Consider the following 12,846-nt stretch of genomic DNA (forward strand, 5'->3'; position numbering starts at 1 on the left):
ATCAGAATAGTGATAGGGCCAGAAGCACAGAGGCAGAAAACTCTTGAGTGTGTTCAGAGAGCCGCAGGTAGACCCTGTGAGCTCAAGGAGGCAGGGGAGATTAGGTGGGAAAGGTGGAAGGTGGGACCCTGAGGCCCGCTGTTGTGAACCTTGAATACCAGATCGAGTCCTCCGAATTTGAAGGGTGGCACAGCGCAGGGGGGGCGCAGTGTGATCTGATCGACACAGGGCTCGATCCCACAACCTTGTGATCATGACGTGAAGTCAAAATCAAGAGTCAGATGCTCAACCCAGTGAGCCACCCAGGCACCCTATCGTTTCCTTTTTTTATTTACCAGAGATTACGGGCTCAATTTGAAAACTGGCAAGCTATTTAAGAGGAAGTGACAAGCAGGAAGTTGGGAGTTTTAAGCCTGGAGCTTTGGGGAGAGGATAGAGAAAGAGATGGGTTTGAATGTCAGAGCCATAGGAATTCATCATATCTCTCGGGAAATGAAGGTAGAGCAGGACAGAGGGCCAAAGACTCAGACCTATATGGAGACAGTTTCCCTAAAGAAACACGATAGAAATTAAGCCAGAGTGAAAAGTACGGAATTGGTCAAGTTCTTTAAAATCTAATTCATTCTAGAGTCTCCTGATTCTGACAGTCAGAATGATTTCTGATGGTTTGACTAACACTGTCCCACTAGTAAGGTCATTTTTAAAAAACTAATAAATATGTTCTTATCCTTTGAAACTATACATGCTACCAAATCATTGAAATTAAATTTTATTATAAGGCAACTTTATTTTCTTCACCATGTAAGGAGATTCTTTGGATTATTATAAAATGATAAAATAAATGTTCTGTGTGTCTAATAAAATTAGAAAAAAATAACACCTGTGTATACAGTGTCGGCTTCTGGAAAAAGCAAAACTTTCAGGGCTTCTTTTCTAGCATAACACAGCTTTTTAACATCTTTTTAAAAAGTACTTTCGGGGTATTATTCAGGTTACATGGAATCAAAAATAGACAAAGGCATGGTATTAGTTAGCTGTTCTGAACAGGAGTATCTCCTCATTCAGAAGGCTTACTTACATCTTTTCAAGTCTCGTTTGATATTAAATCTTTTCTAGATGGTGCTTTATCTCATTTTTCAATACAAAACAAAAAAAATGATGGTATGAAATTAATATTTTGACTCTACTAAAAAGATACTTTTTGAAATAATTGGTAGTTCCGCAGACGAATTTAATTCTGGCAGTCTGAGGCTATTGTTGTGAATGTGTGTTTTCTCCTCCCTCCTAAATCTTTCAGTGGGCTTGTTGAAGCAGTTGCTTGTACAACAGCTGGGTTTGGCTGAGAAGAGCACTCAGGAAGACTGGTCACGTTTCCTGAGATACGGAACAGCGTCTTCCGGGGTGCAGACAGACAGTGTAACCCAGAACTCTGAAAATAGTAAGGCCTGTCCTCCTGGTGAAGGACAGGTGTCCTTTAGAACTGAAAGTGGTGACATTTCCACTTGTTACAGTCCACGGACTTCAACTGAATCTTCTGCTCCACGAGATTCAGTGGTACTGGCATTCCAAGATAGCCAGGCAAGTAACATGTTAGTAATGGACCACATGATTATGACCCCAGAGATGCCTCCTGCAGAGCCAGAAGGGAGTCTTGATGAGAGTGGAGAGCACTTTTTTGATGCCCGGGAAGCACATAGTGATGATAATCCATCAGAAGGTGATGGAGTGGTTAAGAAGGAAGAGGATGTTAATTTGCGCATCTCAGGCAAGTTTCTTTCACATTTAAACTTTGATTTTGATGGTCATTAACTGTGCTGTGTGCTGTGCTGAGATGGATGTTTGGGTATCTACGCATTCTCTCGTGTGTGTGTGTGTGTGTGTGTGTGTGTGTGTGTGTGTGTGTAGCATTTATCTTTCATGCAGTAAATGATGACTGAATCTGCTCTATGCCAGACCCCATCGTAGGTGCTGGGAGATACGGCATTGATAACACAGAAAAATCCACTATTCTTGGGGAGCTTAAGTACTAGGAGAGGAAAGAATAATGGTAACTGAGTAAACAGATGTCAGACAGTAAGAAGAATTAGGAGGAAAAATAAGTCAGAGGCGGCAGAGATTGATAGGGCAGTCGGCAACCAGGGTCGGGGTGCAGAGGACTCTAGGAGAGAGCGGGGGCACGCAGGCCGCTGGGCAAGAGCAAGCGTCTGGCGGTGGCTAGGTGCAGGGTGAGGGAGAAGGTGGTGCACCATGAGGTACGAGGACTGTTTGGCTAGGGCACTTGTGGCAGGATCATATGGGGACTTTGCAGTTTGCAGCTTTTGACTTTTAAGACACTAACACGAAGTTTTTTGGAGATTTACCATGAAAGTGTGCTAAGTTTAGCTTCAAGCCAAAGTGCGAAGACCCTGATGTACTTAAAACTGAACTTGAGGATCGGAGAATTAATGGCTTTTCTCCATCTTTAGTGGCTTTGAAAGTTGTCAGCATATCCCCTCGTCTCTGTTTTTTGATGCGAGGATGGCGGCACCAAGCTCATCGAGCTCTTCCGTCTCTGTCAATAGGAAACTATTTGATCCTTGACGGCTACGATGCGGTGCAGGAGAGCTCCACGGATGAGGAGGTTGCTTCCTCACTCCCCCCACCGCCCACGACAGGCGCCCCCCCCACGGACTCTGCCGGCCAGCAGCAGCATTCTCCCCAGAACGCCCATTCCGATGGGGCGCTCTCACCGTTCACCCCGGAATTCCTGGTCCAGCAGCGCTGGGGAGCTATGGAGGATTCCTGTTTTGAGATCCAGAGTCCCCCCTCTTGTGCAGACTCACAAAGCCAGATCATGGAGTACATTCGTAAGATCGAGGCTGACCTTGAACACTTAAAGGTACCTCAGATGTCCGTGTCCTCGTGGCTGGGGTAAAGAAACATACCTAACAGAGAGGACGTACAGAACAACTGACATGCTGATGTCAGTAAGCTTGTTCAGGTTCTAGATTTGCTGTTTTCTTTGACCAGTATCCATGAACAGACCTGGATAAAAAGCCGAAATCAGCACTGTTTATCTGGTTGCAGATCACAAAAACAGGAAAAGGTTGTAGCACCGTAGACAGCGTGTTTGTTTGGGTTTCTGAGTTTAAGAACCCAAATATATTTGGGATGACTGGCTGGCCTCCATGAGAAAATGTGAATAGCAAGCTGACGGAGGTGGGGTTTGTGTCGTTATGAATCTAGGCTAGAAAATGCTTTCACTTATTAATTATCTGCAAATCGTTAGGTGATGTCAGTAGTTTCCCAGCCGCTTTGACACATAGACATTGGCTCCAATGGCCCCCGTAATCTGAAAACCTGGACATGAATGGATTTTTGTGAGTTGGTAGTTGAAGCTGTCACTGTATGGGCCACTATTTCGGAACTGACTTAGGTGGTAATTTCTGAGAAAAGGACTTTATCTTAAAGTTTGTCATCGGTAGATACAACTGCTAGAGCCCAAACATTTTTTCATTACTTTGCAGACAATATTAAAAGTGATCTTAGCCTTTTAGCTAAAGACTGGTCTTCCTTTTTTCTTTTCTTTATTTACACACACAAAATTTTTTTGTGTTTATTTATTCTAGAGAGAGAGAAAGAGACACAGAGTGTGAGTTGGGGAGGGGCGGAGGGAGGAGACACGGAATCCGAAGCAGGCTCCAGGCTCTGAGCGGTCAGCACACAGCCTGATGCGGGGCTTGAACCCACGAACCGCAAGATCATGACCTGAGCTGAAGTCAGACGCTTAACCGACTGAGCCACCCATCTTAGTTTTTCTTTTAACCTCACTTGGTCGGTGTTCCCCTCATCCCAGAACTGATGAGATATCTCCTAGGCCATTGTGGGCAGATTGGCTCTGCCACCGTTCATGTCACCTATGGGACCATTTTCAGGGTGACTCTAGGGGTGGGAGAATCACCTTTACACGAGAAGGTTTTAAGTTATTCACTCAAGGGAGAATCTTTTTACAGGAATGAAGTTTCCTCTTCTTCCCCACTAACAAAATTGTTAACGACATTAATGTGCACATTTAGAGGCATGTACCAGTAATATGCAAAAACTTTCTTTCCTGTTTTCATAAAGAAAGATTAGGATGTTCAAATGAAAACCTATGGGTTTTATTTTACAGAAGGTGGAGGAAAGTTACAACATTCTTTGCCAAAGGCTGGCTGGATCAGCCCTCACAGACAAGCACTCAGGTATGTGAAAATTGTGGACTCCAGACTCTAGAATCATTCTGCCTGAACAGTACATCGGATGAAATGATTTATTATTCTTTAAAGTGGAAGCCTTCTGAGATTCCATTTCTCTCCTGTCTTTAAAAAACTGCTTGTTTCCAAACATCATCTATCAGGCAGAGGCTGCCATTTGCTGACTGTGCTCTTCCTCTTGTGAGAGGAGCCGCGGCCATCAGTTGTCCTGTGCGGTCCCTCCCCACCGCACACTCCCCCGTTCCTCTGCCCCCCGTCTTTCTTCACCTTTACAGAAGCAGAAAGCAGGGCGGTGGGAAGCCTGGGCAGTCCTAGGTTCCTTAGAGATCTGCCAGTGCTGCTGCGAGGGGGCTTGGTGCTCCTCGGGCCTGGCTGTACTCCGGTGTCTGTCCCGACAGCCAGAGCGGTGCCTCCCCGCGACCGCAAGTGGATCTGTGCTCAGTGACGCGATTTGTACCCATCTGCTTACGTGCTTTCGAATGAGGCTGTTCCGATCCAGTGAACAAAAGACCCAGCCATGCCCTCAGACCTCACCTCTCGGTATTCTCTGAGTGTTCATTTGTTCTTCTTAATTGGATCTCCGCATGTCTTTATTCTTCCCAGATAAAAGTTAGAGCCGCGTGTCCTGGAGGTGACTGAAGGTTGTTGGATTTTGAGCGTCGGCCTTGTATCACCCATCCTGGCTCCACCGTGGGTGCAGAGAAGAGTGTGTCCCAGAGGGTCTGCCTGTGAACCACCCCCCTCCCCCCACCCCCCCGGGGCAGCCATGTGCCCGGGCGCCCAGAGCGGGACTAGTTCTTCACAGTCTGGCAGCTGCACTGGTCTGTCAGTGAGGGAGTATTCGTTCTCTCACTCTGCTCTCCTCACTATCGGAAATTCATTTTGATTCACAACAGAAACCAAATGTATAGAGCTTTGGGTGTAGGATATGAAATTTTACTTAGACTTAAGAAAAAGAGAAAATCAGATGTATTTATTTGACTTCATTCCGTATTTGAAAGCACATTTTAATTTTTATTTTGCCATGTTTTGTTTTGAGTAGTGAGAGTTTTAGCCCTTTGTATTTAGTACACCCAAGGGTCAGTTGCTCCTGAAGCCAAGAGTTCAGGATAAGGTGTTAGGAGGTTGGGTAGAGAGGTGAAGGAGAGGGGGAAGTAAGCAGGGGGAGCAAGGAGCATCTAGCTTCCACTAAACTGTATTCCATGCCCTCTGCTGCCCAGTGGGCGTCGTCTTTGAGGGTCACCTCAAAGGCATAGTATGCCCGTGGCTCCGCTCCTGTGTGCGGAGGACTTGAGCCGTGTGCTACCCAGATGGGCAGAGGGCTAGGTGGGCTTCCTCCCACATGAGGCGAGCACCTCTTCTCTGTAGCCGGGATCAACCCCCAATTAACAGAAATCCTCAGTGTACTAAAGAGCAGGCACTTGAAAATGGGTGTGTTCTTCTTGTCTTCTTTCTATCGAGGGTTGGGATTTGGGAGGGAGAGGAAAGCAAATTTTATTTTCTTGGCTATAAATTTGCTATTCTTGGTATTGTTTCATTTTTATAATTCTACATTAGACTTCGGCACTTGTGTAAATTATCCCTGCAGGTTGAGCGGGAAGTAAAAACAAACAAATGGAGATGCTTCAGATGGTGGCAGGGGTGGGGGTGCTGAGGAAGGGGGGGATGGGAGCGGGGAAAAGAGTTTGGGAAGGTTATCTAACTGAATCACTACTGAGTTGAACCATGGCTCTCATTAGCCACGGGTACTGCTGAATATAAGGCCAGTAAAATTTTAGTACCTGGAGGTTTGACTCTTAATATTAATTTCGCACTGATGGGTGCCAAAGGGCTCTCTGAGTTCAAAGGAGAGCCGCGAGTGGAGTGGAGAGAGATGAGGTGGAGAAGGCAGAGCCGCTCAAACCAGCTCCCGAAGCACTTCCTCTGACTTCACTGCCGGAGCTTTTTCCACACTGGTGCATGACCGACCTTAAAAGTTGCAGACCGGAGCATACACTGGATACTGTGGGCAAGGGGTTGCTAACTGCCTGCTCTAGAATGAATTGTAGTATTGGCTGCCCCCTGCAGAGGGTAAATGTTTCAGAATTGTAACTTGAGAACTCCTTCAGTGATACTGGCTTTCTGTGGTTTTCTTTGTGCATCGGGTATATGTGTTTTGGAGTATTTTTGCCAACTAAAGCTAAATCATGGGTCAAGTCTTCAAATTCTGTTACTACATAAAGAGTACCTCCACTGCTCATTTCAGTAGTGCCCTCTGAACTCTGTGGGTAATCAGGAAGTAATTTTACTCTTCCCCCGCACTCTCATCGCAAGCGGTAAGGATTCCCTACTGCTTTTGTAAACACCACGACAATTTAACAAGCTCATCTAAGTCCGGATTCCTATTTCCTGCCTTTTTCAAACCTGACCTATGTTTTGAAGTAGACCAATTTGGACTGTTGGACCTCATCTATAAATTAGAATTCTATTCTGAGTCGTAGACCAAGTATCAATTAAATCTGAGTGGGCTTAAAAATTTTAGAGGCAGAAGCTAGTAAGTGAAGCTTGGGACTTGAACTTTCTGTATCTCTTAAGAGAAGCGAGTGGAAAAGCCAAATGATCGTGTAGTGCTGCTGGAGATGACGTAGTCACTCGCAACCAAAAGGGCAACACGCCCGTGGCCACCTGACACCGGGGTCATCAGCTGGCATTTAATCTGGAGAAAGGGAACTGTAAATGGAACTTTTATCTTAAATTCAGACAGTACAGGGTAATCCCATAATTCCCTAGCACTCAAGAAGCTTTGTAGGTCAACAGCGTTTGGGTTTCTCTTCTAGCTCAGCCAGTGTATCTCGCCCTTAGCAACTATTGGCTTTGCTTTTCCTGCAGTTGAAGCTCTCCTTGGAACAGGGCTAACTGGAAACATACTTTGACCGTAGCTCTAGTACTTCCAAATAAACTCATATCTGGATTTTTAAATGAAGCCCCAAGACAAAGTCTGAGTCTGAAAAGATTCCACAATTTTGAGTGTGTTCTTTTTAGCCTCCCAGCCTACCTTCCTCCCGCCTCCTTCCCAGCATTGCCTCCTACACCTTCCATTTTTTTGGCCGTTATAATCACAGCCATTTTACTTTGATACCATATCTGCCTTTCAGGACAATGGAATTAGATATTCCTAGTGTCTTTGAGCGACAGTGGTCCCCAGCGAAGCTGTTTTCTCCCAGGTTACCTGACTAGAAGCTGGAATCAAGGGTGGTGATCACAGCAACCTTCCCAGAGCAGGAGGGCTGGGCTTTAGCCATCCAAATGACCCGCTGTGACCCTGTGCTCTCTCTTGTGGGCCTGATGGCTCCTTTGCTATTAAGTGGCAAATTACATTTGGAGTGTCTCCTTCCTTTTCAGAGAACAGAGTTAATCAAGGCAAATCAGCAAGCCCCCAAAGTGCTATAATTTAAAATCATGATTACATACTTTAAAATCAGCCAACTTGGACTGCTTGAGTTATCTTGGCTTTTAGAACCTAAACTGTAACTATTCTATCGTACCGTAAGAAGGCGCATTTCATTAGTTTTCTGGCTTCCCATTCCCCAAAACAACTTCTAACCACTGTTTAAGACAGTTTTTATTTGTTTTTTTGGAGGCAAGAGGGGGAACCTAATGTGAGAGTAAAGGAGAAAAGCTTATTTTTTCTTCTTTTTAGAAGCTAGAGAAGATAATTAAGGCTTCCTGTGAGTTGTCTTTTACTTGCATACTTTTTTTTTTCTTTTGATGTTGGTAAATTTGGTGTATTACATGGAGCTTCTCTATTTCAAACTGGAAACTGTCTTCTCTGAAGGTGGTGTATGATGTTATTTTGAACTGCTAGAGCTTTGGTCAATATTTCCTTCTGTATACGTCACAGAGGGCACCATTGAGAATTGTGTACAGAGGACCTCAGAATACAAAATTGTCAGGACCGTGTAGTCATCTTTCTGCTGGCTGGTTTCTTCCCCCTCCTGTTACAATTTTTGTTTTAAATCATGGGGGTTTTTTCGTTTTTGTTTGTTTTGTTTGTTTGTTTTCTGACCCACCCCTTTCGTTGCTCTGCAAAACAGTTCCTTCTTCGAGAAGAGAGTTTCTTTTGCCTCGTTCCGTATGCCTTCCCCACTGGTACTGATGGTTTCGATAATAAATTGGTGGAAGAACAGCGTACCTCGTAGAAGGAAGCCCTGTCTGCCATTTCCAGGTGCCAATGGCTAAGCAGATGTACTGCAAAAGTGGTAACTGTAATGTGCACACTATTGGTTATTTTTAATAAGCCTCTTCCTACTAGAACGTTTTATTTTCCTTGTTCACCATACAATCATGTACTCTTTAACAGAAATTACTTTTAAAAAAATCTGGAACTATCTTTAAAAGAACTTTATTAATAATCATGTATTTTTACTGATCACATTTTGAAATGCCTAAAAGACTTTATTGTTCTAATTATCCAGATGTACCTTTGTAAAATAGCTCTTTTATGAATTAGCTGATAAGGCTGTATGTTTCTGGAACAAAATATTGGTCATCTAAAAACTTTCTGTTTTCTGGGGTCTGGGAAAATAGAAAATGAGAGTTCAAATATTAAATATGCTTAAAGGAACCAAGTATGTGGCTTTTTATTTATGTTCTTCTTGGTTTGTCTTCTCCGAGTTGCATTAGAAAAGTTGAGGCCCCAAGGAGGCCTTCATTCATCTTACTGGCAAGTGACTGTCGAGCAGCTTCCTGCTTGTTAGAGCATCTTTACTAGCCAGACGAGCCAGCTCGTCTCTGTGATGGGCCATCGTCCGTGAGGACACCGACGGCGGGTGTGGCCGCAGCGTCCGGGGCGGTGCTTTTGCTCTCTAACAGCTTCATTGAGACATAATTCACATTTCGCACGGTTCACTCATTTAATGTGTACAGTTCGATGATTTTTGGTATGTATTTTTTAAATTGTAAAACATATGTAACATAAAATTTGTCATCTTAACCATCTTTTAAGTGTATAAATCAGTGGGATTAATGGGGCAGCTTTTATGGTTCACTTGAAAATGACTTTGGTTTAATGCCACCCTAAATGAAAATATGATGTCTTTATCACCATTCTTATCCCCAGCGCTGGACTTCCTAAAGTAGCAATATTTCTATGCTTTTATGGACCCCGTTTCAACTTTTGGGCTTTTTGGTACGTTGGTTTTGACACAGAGGTATCATTCGACTTATTCTTGGGATGATATTTTAGTTTTCAGTCATTCGGGGGCACATTTGGCTGATAGATCTAATAAGCGTGACAAAAAATGCTCAGTATTTTGTAGGATTTTTTAGTTAAGCTTTCTAAAACTGAAGAATACGCAAATGTACTTTGCAGAAATGAACCTGTTTGTGCTTGTGGCTGTGTTTATGAGCATAACCGGTAGGGAAACGCATGCCTGTTCCATCCCCACTCCTGGATGGCCATCTTCTAAGAAGAGTGGCAAAAATAAAATACTGTCGTTGCATATGAGCAGTTGCTTTCACTTTTTGCTGTCCTCTTCCAAGCTAAATGACTGGCTCACCGAAAGTTTAATACCACTTTGAAAGATAAGAGGGTCTATCTGGATGAATAGTTGCTTTTCAGTTGGACTTGATGGCTTCCTACTATGACGAATGTCCTAAAATATTACAGGTAAATAGCTAGATGTAGGTGTTTCCCATCTCTTTCTCTAATGTCAAGTGTAATTCGTATTACGAACTGCAAGCCCTTGCCTGATCTTAGCCGTCAGGGAGTGGGTTGGTTCTGCCACCTGTTATTAGGGAGACACCATCATTCCCTGAGCGTCAGCCGAGGCCTTGATGTGAGATCATTTAAGGTAGGTAGAGCTCTCTTTCTGTCCCAGTCTTTCCCCCTTATTTGCTTAGGGTGCTTTGGTACCTACCTATAACTTAAGGCTTCCTTTATAGCATTTTATTCCAGGGGATCTCTTTCTTTGTACATGTGACCATGGGGTTGGGGCCACCCAGTCAACATTCTGATCAGTAACAATAATGAAGGTGTATCTTGGTAATTTTTTAAAGTTTTTGGAGGAGCATCTGTACAGAAATTTTTTTCTGCCCTCTATTATTTTAAGTAATAAAGGGCAGCCATTCTCAATCTTTTTTTGGGCAGGGGGAGAGTGAACAGGGGAGAGGGGCAAAAAGAGAGAGAGAGAGAATCTTAATTTAAATGTTTTAAATGTTTATTTTTTGAGAGAGAGAGACAGAGCGTGAGCAGGGGAGGGGCAGAGAGGGAGACACAGAATCCAAAGCAGGCTCCAGACTCTGAGCTGTCTGTCAGCACAGAGCCTGATGCAGGGCTCCCGGAGGATCTGAAGCGGGCTCCATGCTGACAGCAGCTAGCCTGATGCGGGACTCAGACTCACGAACCGTGAGATCATGACCTGAGCCAAGTCAGACCCTCAACCGACTGAGCCACCCAGGCCTCCCTAGTTTTTCAAATGCCTTCAGCCTGTCCTGGTGGAAAACAACCAGATCCCCATTTCTGTTCTTGCATGCAGTCTGGTGTGCCATGTTGTTTTGGTTGAAGTCTATGAAGACAATCCGGCTTCACACATCTATTTTAAAAAGGGGAAAAGTATTTTAATAGCTTTCTTCAGATGATTGTGGATCTTCTTCTTGGATACCACACTGAAACTTCTGACAAGTAGTAGTTTCTTAAAAGAGCTACAGTGTGGAATCTGAAGCCCCATCAGTAACATTTTTGTCCTTTGTTACACTAAAATCCATCAGTCCATTTCATACTTTAAATGGGTGAAGGATGGAATCTTTTACCTATGCATAATTTTGTAATATCCTGTATCAGTAATTTGGGAAACACTGATTTGCCGAATTATGTAGGCCTTCAAATGTTGACCCTTTTTTTTTTTTTTTTTAATGTTTATTTTTGAGAGAGAACATGAGCGGGAGAGGGGCAGAAAAGAGCGAGACACAGAATCAAGAGCAGACTCCAGGCTCTGGGCAGACAGCACAGTGCCCGACCCCAGGCTCAAACCCACGAACCTGAGATCATGATCTGAGCTGAAGGTGGACACTTAACCGACTGAGCCACCCAGGCGCCCCCGTTTCTTTATATGGTATCCAAAGCTCACATTTATTGACCTCAATGACTGATCTCATCAGAAAGCTTCGTGGTGGTGGACACAAATTTCCAAATCGGTAGTTCAGTGAAAATAGTTACGACTCTTTATGTCCCTGAAAGAGTCTCGGGGACTGCCAGGGGTTTGGAGACCATACTTTGAAAACTGATCGTGTGGTGAAAAGACCCTGAACTAAGACAATCCAGATTCACTTCTGCTTACTTGCTGTGTGACCATAAGCAGGTTCCCTCTAGATTCCATTTCCTCAGCCGTAAATGAGAGTCAGTAATGCTTAACGGAGTTGTTGCGAGGAGGGAATGAGAAATTTCCAGGCGTGCGATTGGTGTCTAAAGATGGTGGTGGTGGTGGTGTTTTATTCTAGGAGTTGAATGCGTAAAGCAGGGACGGTGAAAAATGATTAATGAATTTAGAATATGTGAATATCTCTCTTACTAATGCAGCCATATTTCATGTTTTATAATGGTTTTGTATGTCCAAACTCTAGGCGTGTGTGTGTGTGTGTGTGTGTGTGTGTGTGTGTGTGTGTGTGTGTGAGAGAGAGAGAGAGAGAGAGAGAGAGAGAAGGAGGAAGGGGAGGAGAGAGTATATGTTCATTTTTTCAAAATTCGTTGCTAGCCTCTATAATATACTCTTTTAACCTAATTGTTCTTTTAAATGTAAAGAAAGAAAAAACTTGATTTAGTAAGAACCTTGGTTTTTAAGAAACCTGTATGTTGGATGTGTGCTGCTTTGGTGTTACTGTTATAATGGGGCGGAGTGTGGTTGATAGTCGATGTTCCAGAAACTTCAAAATCATGTGTATGCAATGTGCTAGTACTCCTTGGGTTTATCTTCCAGTTAAAGCTAGATCTTGGCTGTTTTGAAACCTCTTTATTTCCTTAAAATATATGAGCTGCTTATATATTTTTTTTAACGTTTTTGTTTATTTTTGAGAGAGAGAGCACAAGTGGGGGAAGGGGCAGAGAGAGAGAGGGAGACACGGCATCCGAAGCAGACTCCAGGCTCTGAGCTGTCGGCACAGAGCCCAACTCGGGGCTCGAACCCACGAACCATGAGATCATGACCTGAGCCGAAGTTGGATGCTTGACCGACAGAGCCATCCAGGCGTCCTGTGCTGCTTATATTTTTAACTAATGGGAAACTGAGTTATATTGTGGTTATTTAATGAGACTTCGTGTTTTATCTTCCTGAAAATGCATATGTTGCCATATCTACTGTAGTGAAGACCATAAACAATTTTCAAATTCATATGAGTATGAATTTCATATACTTTGAGACCTTTTCTAGAGAACCCAAACCCTGTAGCCCAGACATCGTGGCCTGGAGTCCAATTTTTGGCAGGGTTTCTGGGGTTTCTCCCTGCCTTCTCCTCCAATCCTTAGGGAGAGCCGTAATAAGACCAAGGAAGCAAGACCAAACTAAAGTTCTTTCTACTCTCTGCTCTTATATTATTAGTTCATTGTCTAACCTAGAACAAGTCATTTACCCTATCTGGACCT

At 43.7% G+C, this 12,846-nt stretch overlaps 1 protein-coding gene across 3 annotated transcripts in view; it reads left to right on the top strand.

Moving 5' to 3' along the window:
* The window catches only part of ARHGEF12 (Rho guanine nucleotide exchange factor 12), a 150,877-nt gene extending 142,042 nt beyond the window's left edge, over positions 1-8,835 (top strand). For all 3 annotated transcript variants that reach the window (XM_047877721.1, XM_047877723.1, XM_047877722.1), the window contains 4 exons: positions 1,298-1,765; positions 2,562-2,878; positions 4,151-4,220; positions 4,836-8,835. In XM_047877721.1, the coding sequence (XP_047733677.1) occupies positions 1,298-1,765; positions 2,562-2,878; positions 4,151-4,220; positions 4,836-4,846 (866 nt within the window). In that variant the 3' untranslated portion in view covers positions 4,847-8,835. The remainder of the gene's footprint in view (positions 1-1,297; positions 1,766-2,561; positions 2,879-4,150; positions 4,221-4,835) is intronic.
* Positions 8,836-12,846: the final 4,011 nt, after the last annotated feature.

This window comes from Prionailurus viverrinus, chromosome D1 (genome assembly GCF_022837055.1).
Source record: "Prionailurus viverrinus isolate Anna chromosome D1, UM_Priviv_1.0, whole genome shotgun sequence".
NCBI classification, from domain to species: Eukaryota; Metazoa; Chordata; class Mammalia; order Carnivora; family Felidae; genus Prionailurus; species Prionailurus viverrinus.